Below are 12451 nucleotides of genomic sequence, written 5' to 3' on the forward strand. Positions count from 1 at the left end.
TCTATATAAATTAATATAATAACAGTTAATATCTCCTTACCTGCGCTAGACAGAGTCAAATATTAATGCAGTTGAGTTTTCCATTATGTAAGCTTTAAGATGAAATCTTTTAAAAAACTTGCATAGCATGGTTTTGGAATTATTGATGCAAATATTAACAAGCAATATTTGACGCCTAGAGGCATCAGTAGGAGGTATCTGCAGATGCACTTGGATGTAATGAGTTAAATGTCATTGTACTTTTATAGTGGAATAGCTTGGCCATCTATTCAGATATATCCAAGTACTGCATTTACTGGTCTGTGCTAGTGTAAATTTTTATTTTAACTGTTCAAATAACTTTACTGCAGTTATTCTAAAGCTAAATATTACATCAGAAGTCTTTTGAGGCCTTTAATTATAGCTGCGTACCTTCTCACATTGACTTATTTTTGGCATGCCTTATAAGTGCTGTGTAAGCCAAGATTGCTTTTTAAGTTTTTTTTTTTTTTTTGTTTGTTTACTTCTTTGCAGAGTTTTCCATCTGATGAAGGCTGGCCATTTGCAAAGTACCTTGGAGCATGTGGAAGAATGGTAGCTGTGAATTATGTTGGGGAGGAACTCTGGAATTTCTACAATGCACCATGGCAGAAAAGGGTCGATCTTGCTTGGCAGTTAATAGAGATTGCAGAGCAGTTAACCAACAACGATTTTGACTTTGGACTTTATCTTTTGGATGTCAGCTTTGACAATTTTGCAGTGGGACCTCGGGATGGAAAGGTCATCATTGTTGATGCTGAAAATGTTTTGGTGACAGATAAAAGATTAATCAGACAGAGTAAGTACCACTTCTTTCTTAAAATGTTTATTTCAAGTTCTTCTTTGTGTTTGTTATTACACTTTGCAAGTTTTTTTAAAACAGGCTTCCCTGTAGATATGTTTACTGATAGATTGGTAATGATTAATTTGATTGACCAGGTAAGTGAACTGGTCCTTCTTAAACTCTTTCAGCTGCGAGCCAGGCTACAAGGACAGTTTAGCATAGCCAGTCAACCAACATGCTTTTGGTAGATGGGTGAAAACTGGAGTACACTGAGAAAATCCACTTGGACACAATGAAAATATGCAAAACCTGAAACGGATACTGACAAGCAGTTGGAATGAAGTCTAAACTCTGGAGTGACCTGTTAGGTGGAAATCATATGACTATGTCCATACTGCCCATGGAGTGCAGTTTTCTGACCTTCCAGCTTATCAACTTTTAATACATCGTGATGGTACAAAATTGAGAGAGAAACTCCTCACGATCCATCCTGAAAATAGTTTTGATATTTTGTGATTTCTATCAACGTTCCTCTTTATTTTTAAAAGCAAAAAATCATTCATACATGTATAGTGTGTTAGCTGGTCTGCCCATTGGACACCAGTGTTCCTTTTCAGGAGTGATGCAAGAGTACTCTCTGGGTCAAGTTACTTGCTAAACGGAGAAGAAAGGAATCAAATCTCTGTAGTGTGGACTAAAATATTTTTCCATAAGCCATAAAAACATGGTTTCACTTTTTCTGAAGTCATCCTGTTTTTCTCTTGTATTTACTGTGACTGCACAGGCTTTGGAGAGCAGAAAATAACTGTAGCACATTTTAGGGCCTTAGCTAGTAAGTCATAGCCTTGTCAGACTACATTAGATTTAGTCATGTAATTTGCTGGAGAAAGCTCATTTCTAGTGGAACGCTGGAAACTAACTTCATTCATTCGTTACTGGAGTAGTAAGCTCATCGTTTGAATCATTTCAACCATGATCCATGCTTTTGGATTACATTTTGAAGCGTAACAGTATTGTGATGTGTTTGACAGTTCCTAGTGAGCAAATGCAGAAGAAAATGTAGACAAAATATAGATAGTATAATGCTAAGATGAAAAATATAAAAATATGAATGCAATACAAACAGCACAAAGATCAATATTCAAATGCAGAATGTTTACTAGCATATGGAACAATACAGCGTATCAACACTAGTTGCATAATTCCTGATTAATTGGTTATGCTCGTAGCAGTTTTGAGGCCAGAAGTAAATATCAATTTGAATTTCCATGTTATGAAGAGATTGTGAGGATCATTTGAAAGCCACCTGCATCAGGATCTCAGATGATATATTGACAGTTCTTGTTCTGGAGAATTCGATGATATATTGACTGTTCATGTTCTGGAGAATTAACATGCCGCTCTATCTCTGTCAACATAGAATTGTTTGCTGCAGTTTGTCTCTCAGAGCTGCAGATTTGTTCAGCAGCTCCACTGTTTTCTTGAAGCAATGGCCGTCCATACATCAAAGACCTGGATTCCAGTGGATGAGATGCCTGGCACCTCTTAGCAGCAGTATGGTTATAGGAGATTTGTTGTAATGTGAAATTCATTAAGGCACTGAGTGAACACATGTTGGAGACCTTCTGCTTTGAGGCTGAGATTAGAAAAGGCAAGAAATAGGCAGCCTGCCCATTAAAACTCCACTAACTCTGAAAAGGATGAGAACATTTTGGTTTACACAGATCAGATTCATTCTATCCTGGGTTTAGACTTTTTATCCCCAGGCTCCCAAAATGAGGATGCCACCTTTGAGAACACACATGTTTAATGTGTTGTGGGTGTAGTTCTTGTCCTTGGTCATTTCTTTGTTGAGATATTTAAGGACATGTTTATTACTTCCCCCCCCCCCCCCCAGTGGAGTTAAATTTACAGGCCTGCCTTAAAAAGCCAGACATTTTACTGGATAGATAAGCCAAACCAGCATTTATCTAAGAGCATAGTAGCAGGCCTAGCCATCATGTCTTAGAAAATAGCCAGCCCAGGTGATCCGAAATCATGCCAGGCCTTAGAACTCTGTAATGACAAAACATAGAATGTTATGTTTGGAAAGACTGTTAATGTTTTTGCCATCCTGGTCGTAAATGAAGATGTTCTTAGTAGTCAGTATTGCAGTACTGTTTCTTGGGTCCTCCTGCCTTGCAGAAACCCAATTTCCAGAGTCCAGATGGGGTATAAGAAGGGCATCCACTGGTGCCATCTTAATTTCTTTCTAATCGTGCAGTTCGATGCGCTTCACATGTGCTCAGTATACTCAGTCTGTCGGTCAGCTCATTTTTCCAGAGAACCCTCTAAAGAACCTTTCATAGCAGGGATAGGGTCACTGTCAGAACAAACCCATCCTTTGTCAAAGGTCATATTAGAACTTGCTTTAAACCAGGCTGTCTACCTTCCCATCTTTTACCCAAATCCATAGTACAGGCCAGAATGTCTTCACTCCCTGGATGTTCATAGGCAGATCAGACAAACAGGACAAAAACCCCTAATAGAGCAAAGCAAGGGCTAGTGGCTTTCACAGAGGGTAAATGGTGCAATCCTGTCTCCAAACAGTTTCAAAATGGTTAGCTATCTGCATTAAGTTCTTTTACTCAGTCATGGAAAGGATTTACCTGGGCATGTTAAGACCCACTCTACCAGACATGGGGCGACTCACCTTTACAAAAGACTATAACCTAGGCAAAGTCTCCAGGGCTTGAGCAGGTTTTGCTACCGCCATCTTGCTATATCTTATTTCCTAAGGTCATACAGATGACCCAACTTTTAGCTTTTGGAGTCCTCCCAAGAATCAGTACTGCAACATTGGCTAAGAAGAACATAGTACAGTTATTGTTTCTTATAATTGTAGATGTTGGAGTAGATCAGTGTTGCAATACATACTTCCACCTTCCAGCCCCTCTGTCTGCTGACCACTTGGCTCCCCCATGTTGGGTGCAGGGGATAGACTAGCTTTTCCTGCAGATATTCCTCTGATCTCCATCATCCCCTCTGTCTCCTATGTTTTTGCTCCTTACTTAAATTTGGACAACTGGCGAGGTTGTGCTGTCCTTAGACGTCTTGTTCACTGCTTAGAAATACCTGAAGATGGTGCAGACAGATGCCCCTCTTACACTCTGATGTCCAAACATCAGTCTTTGGACATCTGTCAGTTAAAGATAATGTAGAGGCAGTGGAAATTAGGCTGGTCTCAGGCTTCTGCACGTCAGGAAGGCCCAAGATGAGTACTGCAACATAGATCTACTTGAACATCTACATTTATGGTAAGTGGGGCACAACTGTAGTTTAACACATGGTGCAGTACTAAAGCAGACTGATAAAATTGACAAATGGTATTTATAATGCCTTCCTCAAGGATAACATTTGCAAACTGTCTTGAACTGTGGCAAAGACTGACGTGCAATGCCAAGTGTGGTCACCAAGAGGATTACAGTGGATGCTTGTTAAAGTTTTGCTATTGTGGAGTCTTTGAGGAGACTTGCATGGCTGTGGATTCAGTCCTTCCAGGTGGTATAAAGAGAGACAAAAGAAAAATGAGTTCTGGAACCATGGACAACACCATAGTAAATGAAAATACCACAAGGTTTCACATAAATTGCTTCTTCAGGTGACATACACAGGACCAGCAATGAAGCATTTTAAATTGAAGAACATGTGGGCATTCAGTTAATTACTTTACTTACTACTTTAATCAGCCTTTAATACTGAATGAATGCTAACACAATCATTCATTACAGGAAATTGTTCTGCTTGAAGCATTTATCCAACTATGCTCAACATTTTCTGTTGCTATTTCCCCACCTATTATGTTCTCATTTACAGTAAGCCTGTAAAGGCTGCAGAATTAATGCAGTGCACTTCCCTATTTCATTAGTAAGTTTAAATAAAGCATTCATACTAATGACTCTTGTGTGAAATGTCAGCATGTTGTTCCTTTAACTTTCTATTGGTCTTGCATATGTAATAGGCTTGGCAGACCATGCATATTGCAATATACGGTGTATTTCTTGAATCAGTCTTCACTTTGAAGTTTTCCTCTGTCACAGGATTTAAAACATTTTGCACTTGTGTTTGTATTTGCAAAACAAATATTTTGCACATGAAAAAAATATATCTATCTGGCTATATCTTGTATTTATATATTTTGCCTGTTTTTATAACGGTCTCCGATTCAGATTCTGTTATGTAAGGTGGTCAGACATGTCTTAACACACTTACATTGTTCAAAATGTGCTAACCCTTGCAATATCTGTGACCATACTGGTTCAGCCTAAGGCACATATTCTTATTCAAGCACTCTTCTGTCTAGTATTTTTCTTGTGGATACAGGTTTATTTAAAGCACTATGCACTGACATTATAAAGTCATTTTTAACTTGCTATGTTTTGTGAACTTTAACCTGCTGTACAGCATGGTTGCACTGCTCTTTTGTATACATTACTTTTTGGCTTCCTTTCACATTCTTCTGTCACACACTTCTGACACTTTATGCCATTTGGCTACAGCACCTCAGATTCTAGTTTTGACCTATTCATTCAAACTTCCCTCCTCAACCACATTTTCCACATATCTGAAACTTTTAACCAGTTCTGATGTCTTCCTTTCTGTCTTAAGTTTCAGTGTCTTGTGACTTAGATTTTCTGCCATGACCACAGTCTAGTCTGTACTCTGTTTCATCCTCATGTGACTTCAGTTTTGTATTCTAGTAAACAACCATTTGCTGAAGTTCAGTGATGCATCATCTGCTACACAAGCTTTGTTGATCTGTCCCTTCATACCTGTTTGCTAATGTAGTCCATTACAAGTATGAATAGGCATGGACTCGTCTGACCATACCCTCTCACACTTGGTAGCCCCTGTGTGAGTCCAAAGACAGTTTGTACTCAAGCCATTAGATCGCTGTAAGTAGCCAGCACTAATTTTCCCAAGGTTTCTGGCACTTTGATTTGAGCAGTTCTATGATTCTTAATTCTCTGGACCTTTCCATATGCTTCCTCCAAGTCTAGGAATGTGCATTTGGACTCTTTTTCCTGTATCCAATTTGTCCACTGTATTGGGTTGGTTGTATTGCATCCAGATCTGAATTCAAATTGCTCATAGTTTCATAGATTAATAGGCACGTACTAGGCTTAGCTTCTCTTGCAGGCCATTTTAAGCCTCACCAATTTATTTTTTGTGCTTGAAATAATCTAGCTCATTTGGTTATAGGATTGGCCTTGCCCATGTTGTGGTTGATAATTATATATTGCCCCTAGTGAGAGTAACTGGAATCATACCATAGATACCATGCATGGAATAAAGCATTTAGGAGCTGCCTGTGCCCATTAGTTGTATAGGGGGCAGTTCTGGGGTAAATGTTCCCTTTCCTATCCATAGATCTAAGTTTCACTTGAACACGGACAGGGATGGCGTTTATGTGGATAGGGAATCTTCCATTTTACTTTCTACTACACTGCCTGTTTATCAGTCAGTTTCTCCAGCACTTTCATGCAGTTTGACAGGAGTTTCATACCTCCATATTGCCCACAGTTGTGACTATCCCCTTTGTTCTTGTGCACAAATTGATGCGAAAAAAGCTAGAGTCTTCACTGTGTAATACCTTAAACGTTCTGTAGTAGTGGAGGCCAACAAAATATGCAAATAACCCCTAAAGATGTGACATTTTCACCTTTGACTTGGTTGGTGGTTGTTGTGCACTGACACTACATTGTATATTCTCCAGTCATCTGGAATGTGTCTGTGCCTGTGTCTGTCTTTGCGTGTGTGTGAGAGAGATGTTTACATAAATAATATATAATGTAAAATGTATTAGTCCGTGGTTAACAATAGGAGTATGTACAGAATGGAGATAAGTTAATGCTGTAGTAGCAAATGATATGGAAGCTTGTTATAAAATTGATACTGTCGAACCTAGATCTGAGTACTTGGTATTAAATACATAATTCTACAAAACAGGAGGGAAATTCAAAGCATCCTAGATCATGCATGACACTAAGGGCTAATAGACAAGCTGGAGTTTGTGTTTTAATTAGTACAAAAACCTGAACTCCCATTATGTTTTCCCCCAGTTAAGGCTTTGAAACATCCCAAGACCAGACAGTGCCTTCAGCAGGATAGCAGCTCCAATGTATAGATGGTATGGCTGGATCATTTTTTTAAAATGTGAGAACAAGTTAATGCATCAGGCCTTTTTTTTTTTTTTTTTTTCTATTTTAGATCCGTTAGCTGATAGTATACTGTTCCAGCTGCTTGGCAGGTTTAAATGCTGTTTGAAGGTGGCTTGCTCCCAACAAGTTGTATTTCTGAAGGAGCTTTAAAAATGATACATTGCACAGGTAATATTTATGCCAGACTGTAAAGCTACCAGCAAATGAAAAACACTAGGTTGGGAGCCATTCTGATCCCGGCACGTACAGATCTATACACGTGAATGGGAGAAGTCTTTCATCCATGATAAAACTCAGCAGACTTTTTACAGTGTAATGTAAATTTGGAAACCTTACCTGGAGTGGATATTTTTGTCTGGAATTCTGGTGAAGATGAGCTGTAAGTTTGTAGAATGTTTAAATGGCACCACTACCGACATGGCTTATGAAATATTTCTTAGCATTAACCTATGAATCTATCACTTGTTTCATATTAAGCTATCTTGATAAGAGTATAAGCAGATGGGTTTTCTTCCGCTCTCTCTTTTTAGCAGATAAGTTATTGCATGCTGAGAGCAGTCTTCCTAGAGGTGTTATTTTTGGTAACCTTTAGGTGAACAGATTGTGCAGTCTGAGTAATACCCAGGAAATCATCTCTTGCACGTCATATTTTCTGCAGGAGTTGTACATTACACGGTGCTTTGCAGCTCTTCAAATCTGTTATGTAAATGATTAAGTTTCACAGATTTAGACTATACAGTAGAAATACTTAGTTTGTCACCATGTATCTTCCTAATAGAATCCATCAGAAAGCCCTGGCATTTATTTAAATGAAATCCTTGTTGTAAAATATTCTTGCTCTGACACTTCATTTTTAAATGTCAGACAGGAGTCATTGTGACTAAAAAAAAGTTTTTCTTCCATGAATACAAAAACTGCTAGTTAAATGTTTCTTCTGTGTCCAATGTGCTATCTATAAATAATATTAGTAACACAAAGCAGTTTGTAGCTGTTGAGATAGGTAAAGTGGGCAGTTTATTAAATGCAGCAGATTGTGATTATAACTAATTTAATTTATGTAGGAGAATATAGAAGTAGTAGACAAAGGTATCCTTTGATTCCATTTGATCATGGGATTGTGCCCCTGTTGGACTGATTTGAGCAGGGTCTTCAGTGGCTGTCCTTTACACATTCTGAGCATCACTAGGCAGAGGTGTTGGTCTGGTGTCACGGGCATGGGTCTTCCTGAGATCTCTCTTTCTCTGCTGTCCTCGTCAAGGTGGTGTCTTATATGGTAAGAGCTTCCTTCACTTCCTGTTTGCCAACATTCTTGTCTGAGGTGAGTGAATACTAGGAGTTTGCTCCGCTCGAGAGAGTGCCAAGGTCACGCTTGCATATGTCTTTGTAACGCATTTTTGGTGGCCCTTTCCGTCTCTTTCCAAACTGCAGCTCTCCAAAATGTAGGTCTTTCAGTATTTGGCCATCTGTCATGTGTGAGACATAACCCAACCAGCACATAAGTCTGTTTCACAAAGGGTGAACATGGAGGTGGTGCCAATCCTCTCCATCACTGTGCTGTTGGAGATCTTGTTCTCCCATGAGATACGAAGTATGCACTTAAGGCAGCGTATATAGAATGCATTGAGCCACTGCTCCTGTTTTGAGTGCATAGTCCATGTTTCACTGACATACAGTAATGTGCTTAAAACATAGGCTGTGTAAACCTGCACTTACACCTTGGTGTGCACAGTGAGCCTATTGGCCCATACTCTGTCAGCGTGGAAAATCTTGTGGGGGCTTTTGTAATACGCTAGTGGATCTCGCTATCAAGCGACAAGTTATCAGAGGTTGTAGAGCTTGGGTGCACACCTTGGATGACTTCCAAGTCGGTCGCTCACCACATTTTGGCCCATCACCTGGGTTTTCTTTAAACCAATAGTGAGGCCAAATTCCATACATACATTCGCAAAGCAAGTCATGAGTTACTGAAATTCCTGCTAAGTGTGAGCTGCACTAGCTACATTATCAGCAAACAGGAACTCCCTTAGATGCCTACTAAACACCCCGGTGTTTGTTCTAAGCTTTGAAAACTTGGAGGTTGCCTTCCACTGGGGTTGAGAAAGATACCCACAGTAGCAGTTCCAAAAGCACATTTCAATAGAACTGAAAAGAAGGTACCAGACAATCAGGGAGCTAGTACACACCCCCTGATTCAATCCACTGAGAATCTCAAAAGGTATGGGTGTGGATGTAGGAGAATATAGTGGAGGCTTTAAATGCAATAATACGCCATCTGTCATGTGTAAAAATATAAGAAACAGTACTTTATTGAGATGTGTAGGGTAATTTGCAGCCATGTAAATGCAGTTTATTCACTTGTTGACCAGGTATGTGAACTAGTATGACCCTTTTAGCCATGACCTGGGCTCAAAAGAACAGAGCATAATACATTGAAATGAACAGATGAAATTGTATAACTGAAGTGTAGTTCAGGGAACAAATTTAGAAATGCATTACACAGTATAAGATAAAGTTGAAGTGTTTTTGAATAAAGCATAAAATATATCTTCATAATCATAAGGTGGTACAGCTTGTATACACACTTGCACTTTGCTTTCTTGGTGACTTTTGAAGTCTTGCAGTGTAGATTACGTTTTGACTTCAATGCAGAAATTATTCCAGGAGGCAGATCCACGTTTCATAAAAGCGTTTCCTTCTATTTCACTTTGGAAGGGTGGCCTTGACCAGTGTAATAATGCCATGCTGGCTATTTCTAAAGTTTTCTCCCTGAATGTACAATGTAGAATACTTTGAGAAAGCAGTTCAACAGTTGGGAAGCAGTATTAGTTATGGGTAGCCAGTGGAGTTGCTTAATCAGGTAGCACTGGTGTGATTATCTGCCAGTAGTGCAAATAAAAAAAAAATTTCCAGCAATCTAAAACCTTTCAGTAGTGTAGGAGGAGTGGCAGTATTCAAGTTTGCTTAGTAGAATATTAGTAAACTTGCAGTTCTGGCTGCTGAAGATCGATCAAAACTCAAGTTGGGAACCTGCTTAATTTGTTGTAAAGGTGAGAGATTTAGCCAGGTGTTGAGCCTAACTATTTGCATTCTATGATGTCAGCGATAGTAATACCCGCAGTGTGTTTTAAGTAGAGTGATAAGCTGGCTGCTTTTGGGGTGGGGGGGGGATTTGCAAAAAGTGTTAATTTGTATTGAATTGAGCATTTAATGGATGCTGAAAGGCATAGTTTAGAAAACCTTGTTTTGTACTTGTGCTTATAGGTCTGTATGTGATTTGTTGGCTTCCAAAAGTAAAATATGATCATAAAGCACGGGAGAATTGGTAAGTCTAAGTCTTCTGTTATATCATCGATAAATAGGGAGACAAGAAAAGAGTGAAGAACAGATCCTTGGGGATGTCCTTCATGGATGCATCTGCAGTTATAACAAATGGGTTGTCCTGTCGTCAGGCAGCCCTTCGGTCGGCCGGATTCCAAAGTCTGGGTCCGGCTTCGGCTGATGTCGCACTTCACCCGACGTCATCTCTGCTGGTCTTCGGGTATAAAGGCATCAGCCGACGCCATTTTCCCCAGTCTTTCTTGCCGCGTGGTGCCCGAAGCAGAAGCTGTTCGCAAGTGCCGGTCGGTCAGATCCAGAGATTACTACTACCGAATACTACTTTGAAGACTTCTAAAAAGCTAAGTACCCGTTGGGGACTCTTTCTTGCCTCAGCCGATGTCAGAAAAAGTCAATAACTGTTTAACTTGTGGGAAACAAATACCTCATAAAGATTTCCACTCTTACTGTTTGCCTTGCTTAGGCCCAGACCACGACGTAGCAGCCTGTTCGGCCTGTGCTTCCTTCAACCGACGAACGCTTAGGCGTCGGTCGGAGTTTGCTGAACAGTTTTTCGGCTCAGATTTTGCGTACATTATGCCGTCGGATCCTCCGACTACCCAAATTGTTAAAAAACGCAAAGAAAAAGACAGACACTCGCGGTCCGCGGTTTCGGCCGAAACCACGGTTAAGCAAGCCACGAGTGTCTCTGTTTCGGCCGAAACCGAGAAAACTGGTCAATCTTCAGCCGAATCCATGACTACTACTGAGGCTCCTGCTACCTTACCTGAATCAGCCTCAGAAATTTTGCCTACAACTGTGGTTCCTACTGATTTATCAGACACCATCCCTTTGGATATCTCTACCCCAGCATGTGGTGCTGCTAGGCCTCCTGCAGCCATGTCTATTAAGGCCTTTGCCAGGGCTAAAGCAGCCAAATCAGCTAAATCAGTGCCTGTTAAACCACCCTCACTCAGGCCCACTTCTAGTTCACAAATGCTTACTCTGGCAGAAGATTTAATATCCTTAATTAGGGGATCCCAATCTCACCCAGACAGGGCCTCTCAGCCCCCAGAAAGAGACCTAGGGCAGAGCCCCCCGAGCCTGTGTCCTCTGATGATTCTGCGGATGACTCTGACATTACAGACCAGCCAGAGGCTCCTTTTTCCAATTATGAAGATTCAGATGCTGAAGAATCCATTCCAGCTGCCTCTCCACCAGAGGAATTCTCCTTTGGGGAAACCTTACATGCCATGAGAGAACAATTCCAATGGCAGGGACAAGATTTCTCTGATTCAAGAAAAGGCTTAGGACTTTTCTGCACTTACCACAAGATAGGCCCTTAGCTATACCTCCTGTCCTGTCTGTTGTGGACGATGCATTTAATGATGTCTGCTCTGCACCTGATTCTTTACCTCCAGCCCCTGCCAAACCAGATAGATTTTACAGGGTGCCAGACACTCATCACCACCTATACAAGGCCCCACTTGCAGACCCGAAACTATATCCCAGGGGCCTAAGGCAGTAGCCTCGACCACAGCAAAAAACCCTATTCCCTCTGAAAGGGAATCCAGGTCCTTAGAGAGATGGGGGGAAAAAGTCTACACCTCTGCTACTCTTTCAGCTAGAGCTTTAAACTGTCAGTTTCACATGATCCAATACCAAGAGTTTATGCTTGATCAGTTAATTAAAAAGCTGTCCTCTGATGAATCTTTAGATAAGAAATATGTATTAGAAATGGTGAATAACATCCAACAGGTTAGTAACCATTCTTTAAAATGTGGCTATGATGCACTGGAGGCTTCATTTAGATCAGCCATGACTGGCACAGTGATAAGAAGGCATGCATGGTTGAAAGAACAGGTCTTACCGGATCATGTTAAAGCTAAGCTATTGGATGCTCCCATGGATAAAGGCCAGTCTATTTGGGGAACCTGCCCAGCAGGTAATGAAGAAAATGGAAGAGAAGGCAAAATCTGTACAAACAGTTAAAGATTTCCTACAGGTTCAGCCCCCAAGGTTTAGCAGGAACTGGCCTGCCAAAAATTGGTCCTTTCCTGACTCCACAAGATCACAAAGGGGCAGGAACAGACGCTCTAGAGGCAGAAATCAATCCAGGTAAAACAAAGGGAAA

The 12451-nt window shown here is 40.5% G+C and overlaps 1 protein-coding gene across 1 annotated transcript in view; it reads left to right on the plus strand.

The window, feature by feature from the left end:
• Positions 1 to 508: 508 nt before the first annotated feature.
• The window catches only part of DIPK2A (divergent protein kinase domain 2A), a 170661-nt gene continuing 158718 nt past the window's right edge, over positions 509 to 12451 (plus strand). Inside the window, exon 1 of the mRNA XM_044070109.1 lies at positions 509 to 817. Coding sequence (XP_043926044.1) covers positions 571 to 817 — 247 coding nt within the window. The 5' untranslated portion in view covers positions 509 to 570. The remainder of the gene's footprint in view (positions 818 to 12451) is intronic.

This window comes from Protopterus annectens, chromosome 4.part1 (assembly GCF_019279795.1).
Source record: "Protopterus annectens isolate FY-2018-M chromosome 4.part1, PAN1.0, whole genome shotgun sequence".
NCBI classification, from domain to species: Eukaryota; Metazoa; Chordata; order Ceratodontiformes; family Protopteridae; genus Protopterus; species Protopterus annectens.